Source organism: Aulostomus chinensis, chromosome 13 (genome assembly GCF_037954235.1).
Source record: "Aulostomus chinensis isolate RoL2024-O1b breed Wild chromosome 13, RoL_Achi_v1.0, whole genome shotgun sequence".
Lineage (NCBI taxonomy): Eukaryota > Metazoa > Chordata > Actinopteri > Syngnathiformes > Aulostomidae > Aulostomus > Aulostomus chinensis.
Genome location: NC_141332.1, coordinates 7,113,501 through 7,128,073, shown reverse-complemented (window position 1 = coordinate 7,128,073; position 14,573 = coordinate 7,113,501). Strand labels below are relative to the sequence as shown.

At 45.9% G+C, this 14,573-nt stretch overlaps 1 protein-coding gene across 3 annotated transcripts in view; it reads left to right on the top strand.

Annotated features, from left to right (window-relative positions):
- nrg2b (neuregulin 2b) overlaps positions 1 to 14,045 on the top strand; it is an 80,827-nt gene extending 66,782 nt beyond the window's left edge. For all 3 annotated transcript variants that reach the window (XM_086222909.1, XM_086222907.1, XM_086222908.1), the window contains 2 exons: positions 4,564 to 4,747; positions 11,592 to 14,045. In XM_086222909.1, coding sequence (XP_086079035.1) covers positions 4,564 to 4,747; positions 11,592 to 12,074 — 667 coding nt within the window. In that variant the 3' untranslated portion in view covers positions 12,075 to 14,045. The remainder of the gene's footprint in view (positions 1 to 4,563; positions 4,748 to 11,591) is intronic.
- The last annotated feature ends 528 nt before the right edge of the window (positions 14,046 to 14,573 follow it).

The window sequence follows — 14,573 nt, the reverse complement described above, 5'->3', positions numbered from 1 at the left end:
ATCATCAGCAAATAGGGCCAGTGCTTCCCGACGTCAGTAACGCCTCCACACCTGACCTCTGCCTGACCCGCGGACCCCTGGTTCTCTTAGCAAGGCTAAGAGGTGCAGTGATGCGCAACAGTCCTGTCTCGCTCCTCTTTCCAGAGAAAAGGGATTCGTGAAATCGCCACTCAGTTTAATTCTAGCTGTTGGTGTTCCGAACTGCAAGTGAGTCATTCATAGTTGAAGTCCCAATTTTGATAACACTTTGTGTAAAAATGACCATCTCACTGAATCAAATGCTTTTTCTGCATCCAAAGTTAAAGGAAGTGTCCCCGATATTGGTTGTGTAATCTGTCTCCCGACGGAGTCTTGGGTCTGTTTTGGTCCTGCCAAGCCGGTCTGGTCCTTGTGTATTACTTCTGGTAATATCAGATATCAGCTGTATTTTTTTAGATCGTATGGAGATGAATAATTTATCATCAGTATTCAGAATGCTTGCCAGACTATAGATCCCACACTCCAATTTGTTTCTCCTTCTTAAGAATGATAGAAACTATTAAATTATAACCAAACCTTTGGAAGGTGTGTCTGGGATGGAAAGGCATAATAATTTTACATAATCCAGATATTTTATTGTGGTTGGGAATGTAGTATTTTAGGAAGCACTGTTTCATTTTCTCTGAGCCAGTTTTGATTTCATTTGCTGTGGGGTTTCTTATTTTATGCATAGTTCTGTCTGCTCGTTATTTATTAGCATCTTCAATGATTTATAGTGTTGCTGCTTTGCAAATAGAAGTCTTTTTGCAGTTTCTGTGTTATATTACATCTATTCCTTTTTTGATTTTGCTATTGTAGATTTGGTGCCACCTTTAGAGATTTTGCATGTTCCCTCTGAGGTTTCTTCAAGTCATCGTCTTAAGTTTCTGAGAATTCATTCCCTAATTACTAGGGTTGTAATCTCCCAGTCGACTGGTCGATTTACTAGTCGATACGTTCTGGCTCAACCAAAATTCTGATTGGTCGATTTTTTTGCCACGTTAATATCATCAGGAGGAAAGTACCAAGTGCTAATGGGGGTGTTTTCAAAGCACCCCTGTTTCACAGATAACAATCCATCTTTGAACACCCCCCTTGTTTTTGCTATTTTGGACTCGCCCGACCCACTAGAGACAGACAGACTGAAGAGTACTAGAAGGCCACGTCTGGTGGTTTGATGAATGTATATTTAATTTTGACAGTTTCATTTCAAGTCAGTCCTCGTCCACCATGTCAAAGACATCTGCAGGGTGGCAGCATTTCATGAAAATAGAGAATGGGAAAAAAGTCGAATGCAAAGTTTGCCAACAACAGTTTTCATGTCACAGCTCCACTACAAACACGACGTATCACCTAGAAACGGTGAGCTAACGTGTCCACCTTAGGTTGCCCCATCAGTTCTGAGTACATGAACATATCAGAATTGACACTTCAATGTTTTAGTCGAATAATTGTTTTTGTTTTAATTGTAAAAATTCTTACCGTGGACTTGCCTTTTGTGTTTAAGAGTAAAGTTTTAAGTTAAAAGTCTATTTGTGTCTCAGCCGCGATGCTGAGCTCCTGTGTTCAGTCTGGCTCTGTCAGGACCAATGATGGCGTCGGTCAGTTATTACGACCTGACAGAAACAATTGTCTCAATATTCCTCAACAGGTTTGTGCTGATAGTTGACACAGTAGAGTTTTCATACATAAAATTAGTGGATTTTTAGTCGAAATTTGAGGGCTTCAGTCGACCAAGAATTCCTTGGCTGATTACAACCCTAGTCATTTTCTTATAGAAAGAGATTTTGCCTCCAGTCACAGGCTTTCATGCATCCCAGAGAATAGGTGGCATCACTTATTCATTATTCTTATGATCCAAATAATTTTTACTTTCCCTTTTCAGTTTATCTTTAATAAACTGAGCTATTGTATTCTATTGAAAAAGTAGCCGATGCCTGAGTAGACATAATGAGTGGATGAGTAATGCGTGTAATCTCGGTTTGTTGGATTTATCTCCCTCCTCACGTCCACAATCACCACTTCAAGCATCCTTTTGGTTATTTTTTTCACGTCAGATTTGCATCAAAGTCCATTTTCAAATTTAACAGGATGTTGGAATCTCTGCCAGATTTTAAATGTAAAGTTCGGTGACGGGAGGGTGTCGTCTCTGCTTTAGTGGATGAGGTGGTCCTCTTAGCTCCATCAGGCCACCCCCTCCAGCTCTTGCTGGGACAGTTAGCAGCCAAATGTGAAGCGGCTGGGATGAGAATCAGCACCTCCAAGTCTGAGGCCATGGTCCTCAGCTGGGAAAGGGGGGCCTGCCAGCTCCAGGTCGGGGGGGAGGTCCTGCCTCAGGTGGAAGAGTTTAAGTATCTCAGGGTCTTGTTCACGAGTGAGGGTAGGATGGAGCGGGAGACTGACAGGCGGATTGAGACGGCATCCACAGTAAATCCCCCTCTCAAATCTGGAGGGGGAGGCCCTTACCTGTGATGGCAGCATGGCAAACAGGAAAAAGGGGAAAAAATAGACGACAAAATCAACCCTGTATTAACCCGTCTGTTTTATAGTGGATCTCTACTAAACATGGTTATAATACAGTTTCCGAGATTTGACTATGAACTCTGCCACCCTCGGGCTGGGGGAGGTCTGTTAGGTCAGGGTTAGGTTCAGTGCTGCTGAAGGTCTCCTGAAGGCTGGAAGCTTCACCTTGTAGCTTGAATCACATCCGGCTTTGAGTGTACCCCCCTTCGCTCACCTGCTCCATTCGCATCTCCAGAGATGTGATAGTTTGCTTCCTCTGTAGTGTAGGTGATTGTACCATGGCCCCCCCCCCCCAGGCTGGCTGGAAGAGGGTCTGGAATTGACCTTTGTTTTCCTTCATCATCTTACAGATCTCTGTATATTCTCTTCATTTTTTGAGGATTAGCTGTGGATAGTCGTGGTCCAGGCTTATGTGGTGTTCTTGCCACTTGCCCTGCCGTGCCCCATGAAGAAGTGTCTCTTTCATTTTGAAGCACATCCTGTTGACTCGCTCAGATCCCACTGACACGCCAGATCCTTGTATTCTCATATCTGGAGCGGTTTTCCAAACCCAGTAACTTGTCTTCTAACTTCAGCATGTGAATTGGTGATGAATTATTTTGTGTTTTGAATCCTTTCCTCTGCCACCTCCATTCACACCTTCATCTTTGTCCGACCCATTATTCACCTTCCAAATGTCTTTTTTTACGGTCTCCAGTTGCTCTTTGTTTTCCTGTCAAAAACCCTCTCAAGTCTCACGGAATCAGCTCCAGGTCAGCCATTTCTCACGTATGGTTTCTGACCTCCTTGCTTGCTAGCTTGAACTTGTTAGCCGCTAATTGTTTGTGTTGCTTTCTCACCTACCTATCTTTGGACAGCTTTTACTGCTCCAAATGGTGGTAGGTGTCTTATCCTCTCTCTCTAAGCTTATAGTCTGAATTTTTTACTCAGTTTGAATTATTCTAAATACTCTCGTTCAACCAGGAGGTCTCTTGCCAAGGGGCCATCATGGCGGTGTTCTGACCAGAAGTCCCTGTAGAGCATTTTTAACAACATATTCATATCTTAGCTTTGTATTTTAGCAATTCCTTATTATGGGAACACATAGTACTGCGAGTTTGATGGGAATGTCAATAGATTTTCAGGTTTTTGGTCATTAGTCAAAGTATTTGACAAACTGAACATTTGGCCTGATGGGCGTGATAGATTAAAGGTTAATGAATCAATTTTTCCAGAGTGATTTCATAGCAACACGTCCAATAGCTGTACAGACATTTCAGTAAAACCGCAAATACCAAGAACGCATGACTTATTTTGTGTTCTAACTTTCACTGGCCCTAATCTGACCTCAGAATGTTCTGTGCTAAATGTCTGCACACGTCTGACTGCTGCCAGTGAACTCATCTGTAACGCCGTGTAGTTGATAAGAGTACAGTTACCTCGATGGGGCCGACGATACTGGATATACTCTGATTCTTCAGTCTTCAGTCAAACACAAAGCAAGTTGTCACCTATGCTTTCATCATTCCCTCAAAGAGGTTTTAACTATGCAACAAAGATGTAATCGATTACAGGTCGCAGCGGTTGTGATGATATTCTGGGAACAATTTTTTTCTTTTCAAGACATGAACTTGCATATAAGCAAATACTCATAACTTATGCATTACTAGGGCCTTCAAAAAAGTGATTTGTTTAACAGTTTATATTGTTTATATAATGATGTCATATGAACATGATGCATCCAGAGAAGATACAGAGATTCCCATGTTAAATATTTCTGACTCATGTTACAAATCAATCAATTATTCTTCACTGACGTGAAACAGCAAAGAACCAGAGGAATTAAAGCACAACTTCCTGTGTGGTCTACTGAAGAGCAGAGCTCAGCGATAACTGGGCTAACTGGGAAGCAGCTGATAACTGATGAGCTATCAGACTGGTTCAAAGACAAGTGTCTTGTCCTTACTGCTAATGTTAACCTTAGTTCAGAATTGTAATCTCTGAATCTCTGCAAAGTCATAAAATGTTGTCTTCTCTGTGCAGGTACGTGTCGGCCCTGACCACACCAGCGCGCTTGTCTCCGGTGGAGTTCCACTATCCCCCGCTGCCGCCCCAGGTGCCCACCTTCCAGATCACCTCGCCCAACACAAGCCACGCCCTCTCCTTACCCCCTGCTGCTGCAGCCTACCACAGAGATGATGACCAGCCGCTGCTACGATGCCCTGATGTACATACACAAATGGTTCAACAGTCATAGGACTGGACTACCAGTCTTCTAGAGCTGCATCAAAGCAATCATGCATTCATGCATTCCAGTGACAGAAATATTTGAACTCACATCAGTTTTATTTAGATCATAAAAGTTCTGTACTGCCTCCCTCCTAGTAGAGCAGGTGTAGAACCTCCCTCCCTCCTAGTAGAGCAGGGGTAGAACCTCCCTCCCAGTTCAGCAGGTGTAGAACCTCCCTCCCTCCTAGTAGAGCAGGGGTAGAACCTCCCTCCCAGTCGAGCAGGTGTAGAACCTCCCTCCCTCCTAGTAGAGCAGGTGTAGAACCTCCCTCCCTCCTAGTAGAGCAGCGGTAGAACCTCCCTCCCAGTTGAGCAGGTGTAGAACCTCCCTCCCTCCTAGTAGAGCAGGTGTAAAACCTCCCCCTTAGTAGAGCAGGTGTAGAACCTCCCTCCCTCCTAGTAGAGCAGGGGTAGAACCTCCCTCCCTCCTAGTAGAGCAGGGGTAGAACCTCCCTCCCAGTCGAGCAGGTGTAGAACCTCCCTCCCTCCTAGTAGAGCAGGGGTAGAACCTCCCTCCCTCCTAGTAGAGCAGGGGTAGAACCTCCCTCCCTCCTAGTAGAGCAGAGGTAGAACCTCCCTCCCAGTAGAGCAGGTGTAGAACCTCCCTCCTAGTACAGCAGGTGTAGAACCTCCCTCTTTCTATGAACCAGCACATCCTGCAACAGCAGCCACCAAAACCTTCCTTTACCAGCAGGAAGGTGGAGCAGATCCAGGATCAGTGGGGACGGACGTCGTCTTTGACCTGCTGGAGGGTGAGAGAGACGGAGGACAGGACAGAGACAAAGATAGAGAAGAGACAGAAAAGAGAAGGACAGAGAGAGAGGAGGGAGGGAGAATGACAGACAAACCTGGATGTGAACAAGACTGAGGGAGAGAGTTAACAGCCTCAATTAAAAACATGTACCAGCTACTGAAGCATCAACTTAGTGGTAGGAGGTGTCTGTGGTAGTACCACTAGTACCAGTGCTACTAGTGGTAGTACTACTAGCCACCAGTGCTACTAGAGGTAGTAGTACTAGCACCAGTACTGCTCGTGGTAGGAGGTGTCATTCTGAGGCTCTGCAGGTCTGCACCCTCCTCCAGCAGCAGCATCAGTCAGGGATCTGGGAGGTGTACTAGTACTACTAGTGGTAGTAGTACTCGTACCAGCGCTAATCATGGTAGTACTACCAGTACTACTAGTGGTAGTGGTACCAGTACCAGTACTACTTGTGGTAGGAGATTTCAGCCTGAGGCTCTGCAGGCCTGCAGCCTCCTGCAGCAGCAGGGTTCTAGGAGGTGTACTAGTACTACTAGTGGTAGTACTACCAGTACCAGTACTACTAGTGGTAGTACTACTATTACCAGTACTATTAGTGGTAGGAGGTGTCAGCCTGAGGCTCTGCAGGTCTGCAGCCTCCTCCTCCAGCAGCATCAGTCAGGGAGGTGAGAAGTACCAAGACTCAGAGGAAGAAGTCCAGGTACCTGCAGCTGTGATTCGAATCAGAGTCAGAACACAGGATGAGATGTTACACTGGTGCCCATAGGTGGTGAGCAGTTTTTACCTACAATCAATTGGTGAAAAAGGGGGTCTCCGATTGTGTGGGAGTTGAATCTTTGCAAAGATAAAACTCCAGGACAGTTGGGAAAAGGACACATCTGCAGTCATGTACCCCTTCATCAGTGGGTGTTGTGGCTTTTTAAACACTATGCACCCTCCATAAGGGTGTCCCACTGCATGATAATTAGCCCTCAGCTCAACTCCATCTTAAATTCACCCTTGAATGATTCCTGGGGCTAAATCCACTGGCTGCTTCTTTCAGCCGGCTCAGAGACTGCTCCTTACCAGGACCTCCATGATCTGTAGGGTGTCTGATGGTTAATGATGCCACAAATCCTCTGCACCCCACTTCAACTGTATAGACATTGGGTTTCCAGCCACAGCGTTTTGCTTCTGCTGCAAGTTATGCATAGCAAAGCCTCTTATGCTATTAGACCTCTTCAACAACCATTGGAACTATGAGTTCTATGAGGTAAGCAGCCTTTAGTGATGGGGACCAGAGTACCAGGTCTGGTAGGAGGTTTGTTGAGGCAATCAGGAAATTAATTACTGGCTGATGTCTGCCAGCATCTTCCAGTCCTTGGCCATACCTAGGTGTCCTGCTTTAGGTCTGGTGGAGGGATGTTTTGGTGTTTTTCTGTCCCCCTCTGACAAATGTTGCCATCAGGGTATTGGTCTTGCTTTACTTGCTTTCCAGGACTACTGTCAGGCTCTTGAGGACCTGATTTTGGTGTATCTCATTTGCGTTGGGCAGGTCTTGCCGCTTGTCATGATGTGCTTGAGAGTGGCTGGAGTCAGGCAGAGGGCACAGGTTGGGTCCTCCCCATACCACTGCTGGAGATTCTTTGAGGATGTAAACATGTCATATGTTGCTCTGACGATAAAACTGATCATGCTTGCTTCCATTTCCCATAATTCCCTCAAGCTGTTCTTTCTCCTCTCCACATCTTCCCTTTTCATCCATTGCCTCTGTTTAGCAAGAGTTACAGGCTTTGCACTTCTGAAGACCTCTTCCAGTCGTTGCACCTCCTCCACAATAGCTTCCTCCACTGATGTTGTAGCCTTTCACCAGGTTGGTTCGCATGCTGTCAGGCCAGATGCTCCTCTTTCCTGCCGGACCTGACTTACAATGTCTTTGTGCCACAGGGCTGACATAGCTCACTGTTCTGCATTGGATGGTGTCAACTTCCACCCACTTACTAGGGGAAGTGAAGTAGACCTGATGGTCTTATCTCTTGAGTCCTTCTGTGTCGTCTGATGTCTAACTTTGGAACACTTGAATTCCTCTGTTAGACTTGTGAGAAATAATTCCAGGACTCCTTTGCAATAGAGGCTGATGTTATTAAACATTATGGGACACCAAGCCATCTTTTAGCCTATTAAGTGATGGTTTGTTTCACCTTCTCCACAGTTGTTATCAGGACCTCATACATGCTGAGTGGCCACATTGTCCAGGGGAGGAGTCCAGGCATCAGAGCTCCAGTTTCCCAGGCAAAAGTTTCCTGGACCAACTACTCGCTTGCCCTGGCCCTGTGTTTACTCTCCTTCCAACCCTTCATCTGTCTCTCTCCCTGCCCCCCCAACCCTCCCTCTCCTCTCCCCCACACCCATCTCTCTCTCTCCCCCTCTCAATCCCAACTGGTCGAGGTGGATGGCCGCCCACTCGCCACCGTCACCAAGTGCTGCTCCTGTGGGAATGTTGGGTTTCTTTCATCTGAGTTAAAGAGGGAGGTTCTAGACCTGCTCTTTGTGTAAAGTGCCTTGAGATGGCTTTGTTGTGATTTGGTGCGATCTAAATACAGATTGATTGATCGATGTTCTCAAGGCCATTGACTGAGTTGTTGCGCTTGCCCTCTGTTATTGAGGCTTGCATTGTACTATCTGCCCCAGCTTTAGGCCGGCTGCTCAGACATTGTTGGCCTTGGGTTGCTGTCAATGAAGAAACTTTTATCACTCTGCACCCTTTAACTATGGAAATACTTGCCAATTTGCCAGGCTTCATGTTCAGTTAGGCCCACTTGATGTTGTCCTGCAGCTTTTCAAGAAGCCACTTGGTGCATGTTTCAGTGGTGATGTGTGTTGCCTTGTCATCCATGTATGCCCTGAATGGTATATGATTTAGTCCAGCTGTGGTTCATTCGCTGCCCACCACCCATTCTGTGGCCCTTGTGATGACTTCCACGGCCATTGTAAAAGCCAAAGGGGAGACTGTGCAGCCTGCCATGATGCATACTTCCAATCGCTGCCATGTTGTCATGAAGTCGACCGTCGTGGAAAAAGGTCGTGAGGCATTGTTGCAAGTTGTGGCAATTTACCAGTGTGTCTTTACCAGTGTAGCGATGAGCTTTGGTACATGGAAGAAGTTGAAGGATTCCTCAATAGGTTCATGGGGAACTGAGCCAAAGGCGTTGGCTGGCTCAGAAAAATGATCCCATGTAGGTTGCCCTTGTCCTTCTTGGCTGTTCGGATCTGGTGGTAAATCATGCTCATCTGCTCCAAGCAACCAGAGGATCGTGGAATTACGGCTTTCTGTGCAGATTTATCAATGTAATTATTATCTTTCAAAGCAGGAGGATCGCCTCTGTGCTACTATACTGCCCTCGATGATGAGAATGCAGATTGGTCAGAGATAACTGATGTCTGATGCATCTTTTTCTTTTGGTACAAGCATCCTGCCAACCCTTCAGCAAGCCTTGGGTGTTCTCTGCCACACCATAGCCTCCACAGAAAGCATAGGACATCTGGTGCATTCTTGTAGAACTTGGATGGTTCTCCTTTAGGCCCGTGAGCCTATCCTGCTCCTCTTTGCTGGATGGTGTTCTATGCTTCTGTCCATATTTCCAAGCCAGTGTCCAAGTTGAAGTCGTGGTTGAATTTACGGGATGATAGGTGAGATGTCTATTTCCCAGGGTTCCTCAAGTTGCTGGTTTGATGTTTTAAAAGTTTCACGTTTTTCCTTGGTGAAGAGGACTTGAAAGGGTCTTTGTAAATCCATGTTCTTCTGAGTTCTTTCTCCTTGTGAAACTTCCTCAAGTTCCCAGCTCTACAAAGATGCCAGATGGTTCTTGATTATCTGCTTGGAGTAGCCTGAGCCCTTCTCTGTTGAGGTTAAAGGACTTTATCCTTCGTTTTTTTCAGTGCCTGTCTCCTCTCTGATTAACCTCCTGCGTCCTCCTGGACTCAGCTGGTTGTGGTTAGTTCTTTCTATCTCTCTCTTTACTCACTCCAAAGAGCTCTTCTCTGTGGAAGAGTAGCTATATGACAGATTATATCTCCCATACTCGTTCTTTCAATAGCTCTGGGCCACTTCGTACCAGGTTTGTGCCCTCTGAGCTTTTCTATATTGGAGGTCTTTGTTGTTATGTGGGCTCCTCTACTGGCATTTCTGGGCTTCTATCACCCTCCTCAGAGTAAGGGGTACTAATGCTTGCTGAACTTTGGTTTGTGTACCGTCGCTGAATATGGAGCCTCAATAATTTCTGAAACAATGTAGTTTTTATTTCATTCTTGTCAAACAGGAAGAAATTGTAGAGTTTTGGAGACTTTGTCATCTGTGGATTTGGTTCTTCTAAAGTTAAGTAACAGAAGTACAGATGCTGGCAGGCTATGGTACACATGAAAATCTATGGAAAATCTCCGTCACTTGGAAAAAGCAAAGCACAGTAAAAAAAAAAAAAAAAAAGAAGCTATCAGGTCAATATTTGGAGGGACCAGGATCAGGGCTCGGGAGAGGGTCTTACCATTTGTGGTCTTTCTGCCTCTGACTTTGTGTTTGGGGTCGTTCACTTGCCAAAGACTGAACCACATATCTTTAGCTGTGCCACTGAATAGATCAGTCATTCTCAGCTTTGGTGTGATTATTAATTTTAACTTAAGTCCAACTCTGCTTCCAGAATATATATAAATAGTTAGCACTTGGACTCACCAGACCACCTGACTTTGAGTCACTTCAGTGTGTTTCCACATCAGGAGAACCTTTTTGACTGATTTGTCCTCTGTTTCTAGCCTCTGGCCTGTAGATGGTGCTCTGCTGGTGTCTGCCAGGTCTGGGTTGAACCCTTAAAGCATGATTGTTTCCATTCTGACAGATGCATGATTGTTGGTGCTTCTGCAAAAGAGTTTATAACAACAGTAGCAGATGCAGGATGACCACCTAGTTCCTGGTTGCTATGTTTAGTTTCAAGTCTTTAGTGATAATGTGTAATGTCCCTGCATTACTCCTGATTCCTTCATGTTAGTAGCTTGAAGCAAAAAGAGATCTACTCTCCATCTAGCCATTGTCTGGACTGGATCAGGGGGACTGGAGCCAATCCCCACTGTTATGGGATGAGAGACCTTGTTAGTTTGGACCAGTCACCAGTCCATTACAGGGTCAAAACACCTCCACCGAGTAGTACAAAGGTCACCATGTAACCAGTTTTCCATGTTCTTGCTGTGTGGGAGGAAACCGGAAGCCCCAGAGAGAAACCACACAGACCAGGAGAGAATATGCAAACTCCACACAGAGACCCCAGCTACCCAGCAGGTTCCTAATCAGAACTGTCTTGCTTTGAGGTGATTGTGTGAGCCACTGCCCAACCTACTACTAACCAAAAGCAACTAAATGGAGCTCAAATTCAAGTGTTTCTGGATTACTGAGCACAAATCTGGTAACAGCAGATGTGGATTATACTGGATGATGTGTTTAACTGTTTGTCAACAGGCATTCCTGGACAGTTTAGCTGTTGTTAGCCAGGGTTAGCTTTGAGCTAATTATACATGTCTGGCTCCTTCTGCATTCTTGAGTCACAAATAAAGTAATACAGGAGGGAAAAAGATAGGGCGGCCTGGTGGAGCAGTGGTCCTCACTGTGGCCCCCAGCAAGAAGGTTGTGGGTGGAGCCCCGGCTGGAGCACGGGGTCTTTCTGGGTGAGTCTCCATGTTCTCCCTGTTCCTGTGTGGGTTCTCTCTGGTACTCCAGCTTCCTCCCACATGATGGATGGATGATGGATGAGTGGATGGATGGCGAACGATATTTGTGAGCTCAAACCCCCCACACAGCAGCATCTTTGTCAACTATCTTGTGTTCTTCACCTGTTTAACGACCCACTGACAAAAAAAAATCCCTGTGTTTCATTCTTTGAACTCTGTGCAATATTTCACGATTGGAATTCTTCTAGCTCTCCAGGTGACACACGACTACAGTTCAGCCAAAACATGACGGCATTTGTTTGATGTTTCCTAATCATCTTTGATGTTTTAGGATGGAAGTTTATACCGGCAGCCCCGGCGTCCGCGACGACCCTTCCTGACGGAGAGCACAGGAAGTCTACCATCCAGTCCTTACCGTCTTCCTGACGATGAGGCCTACGAGACCACCCAGGAGTATGCCTCCTCAAGAGAACCCATCCGGAGTCGGCGACGCCCACGACGCAACCGCCTCAATGGACACATATCACAGCGGTCAGCAGGCCTTCGGGACTACAGCTCACAGAGCTTCAGTCAATCAGAAGAAGAGGAGGAGGAGGAGGAGGAGGAGGAAGAGGATGTGCGTGGAGAAAGTACACCTTTTCTTAGTATGCAAAACATGAACGTAGACTTGCCCTTAACTGTCCCGGGTTTCCATTTGTCATCGGGTGCTGACACACGGACTCACCGTGGGCCGAGTCGGCCAGCAACGCGCAGCAACGGACAGAGTCGCAGCTCACAGTCGCAGCGGTCCAAGACTGAAAACATGCCCCTTTAAGACTTGAACCCCCCACACACACACACACACGCACACACACACACACGCCCCTGCCACCCCCCACCTCCTACACACAACCAGTGGTCTAGAGACCTGCACCTAGGAGAAATATTTTTATTTTGTATAACAGTCAGATATTCTAAACAAATGAAATATTTATTTTCATTTCAGCAAAAATTGTCTACTAGCTAACAGCAAAGACTTTTTTTATAAAGGGGGGGAATATTTATATGTAAAGTTTTTTGATTTACAGCATTATGAAAGAAGAAAAATAAGAGAATTATGTGCCAATTTTTTCACAAGTTAGATAAATAGAATAATATTGTGGTGCCTTTTGCTGTATGCTGAAGTCGGAGGTCCCATTGAGTTTTTGTAGCCTTTCTTATGAAGACTCCTCGTTTTTATAGAGACCAACCCTCTTCCTTCCTTTTGCTTTCATTTTCTCTGATTTGGGATCCTCCTCTTTTTGAACTGTGATCACATTATGTCATCATGCAATATCGATTCCTCCAGTGTAAAAGTTGTCTGTTTACATGATTATGATGCACGTGGCGTGACATCGGCCACTGACGCAGCCGGATGTGTGGGTTCCTTCACCGCAGCGGCGGGATGAGTCTTTCCAGATGATCACAGGCCGCCACAAACGTCTGGGTTTGCTGACTGTCACTCAACTGGTGTGTGTGTGAGTGAGTCAGTGAGCATGTGTGAGTGTGTCAGTTGTGTGTGGGCACGTGTGCATGTACTGTATGTGTGTTAGTGTAAGCGTGTGTGTGTGTATTTCAGTTGTGTGCGTGTGTGTATGTGCGTGTGTGCTTTTGTCAGTTGTGTGTGTACATGCGTGTGCGCGTGTGTGTTTCCCCGTATGAATCTTCTCTGGTTGGCGCCTCGCTCATCCAGCACCGACTGACATGCTACTCTCACCAACCCTCGCTGCCACAAGCTCCATTGCACTGTAAGCCCCTCCTTCCTCTTGTCATTGGCCAGGGAGCTGCCGATTTTACCCACCGAACCAATCCAGTTGTAATCCAGCCTGACTCTGGCCTCCTGTGGACTGCCAAGCCCGCCCGTTTCCTATGCCAGCAGCTTAGAGCCGCACTGTGTCTCAGGACTTCCCCATGGCATCACAGCTAAAAGACTCACTCCAAGAGAGCGACGTCATCTCATGTCACAGTTCTGTCCCCAGGCCAGACCCACATCCCTCACTGTCCTCGCCGTCCACGTTGGCGTTCAGGTCGCAGCCATGATTAAAGGAGCGTGGGTGGAAGACTTTTCAAATCAGATGGGAGATTTAGTTGCTTTTTTCAAGTGTGTGTAGGTGGGAATGTGTGTGTCTGTGTTTGTGTTGAGACCACATATCTTGGCCACCCCCCCCCCCCACTCTGGGTCACCTGGTACTTTTTCGTATAAATATAATCTGGAAACTGGTCCCCACCTCTCACCCCTCCAGCGAGGGCTGCAGGTTCACTCTGCTGGAGCGTGCCGCCTGTCAGTACTGCAGTACTACAGCATCTCTCTACTTTGATTGACTGGATTTATTTTGCTCGGTCATTTTGACTGAATGATGAGTTATGTGTCTGTCTCAGTCTGCCCCCCCCCCCCCTGTACATACACAGAAATACGAGTATCATACATGATGAAGCACACACTGGGACACACACTGAAACCCTACATGTCTGATTTTGTTTGTCTTTTTTTTAACCAGCCCCGATCCCCCACCCCCTGCATGTCCTAGTGGTTCTGGTAGTTGGGTGCATGGATAAAGCAGCAAGCAAAGCGATTTTTTTCCACTCTGTGAAAAAAAAAAATTAAAATGTGTCTTCATTTTAACATTCAGCAATAAACCCCCTTATCCTCATGTCCATCATTATTGGAATATGCTAGAAGATTTTTTGCAAGTTTTATCAAAAAACATACTACTTGTAAAAGAAGAAAAATCCCAAACCACCCCTTCATAAAAAAATAAAACTTTAATCCTACTACTGTGAAACATTCCTGTCATTTGTTGCTTATTAGCAATGCTTTGGTTTGAACATGGATCTGAACAGAGAAGGAAACTGAGAGTCTGGATCCTCACAAAGATTCTGAGCGCAACATTTACACACTGGAGAAAGGGGTGGAGTTACACCTGTAGCTATGGATGATGTCATGTTTCAGGAACAAGTTTAATAATTATGCCATCAGTGACTGGCTCATAAGAGGGTCTCGGAGTGATGTCATTACAGAAATGCTGTAGAAAGACGACCACTTTAAGAGCGTAACAAATTTCACTTGAACACTGTTCCACGGCCGATTGGCTAATTTCATCTTCACATATTTAGCAGCTGGTTGAAGCACTAACATGCTGTGAAGGACTTGTCCCTGAAAGTCTCAACTTTGGGAATGAAACAGTTTTCCCTCCGTCAGCAGGTTAGCAGCTGCTTTTGGCTCCAGGAGGGTTCTTCAGAGCTGAGGCTCCAGGCTGCTTTCATCAAAGAAATTCACTGGAACTGCATGTCTGTG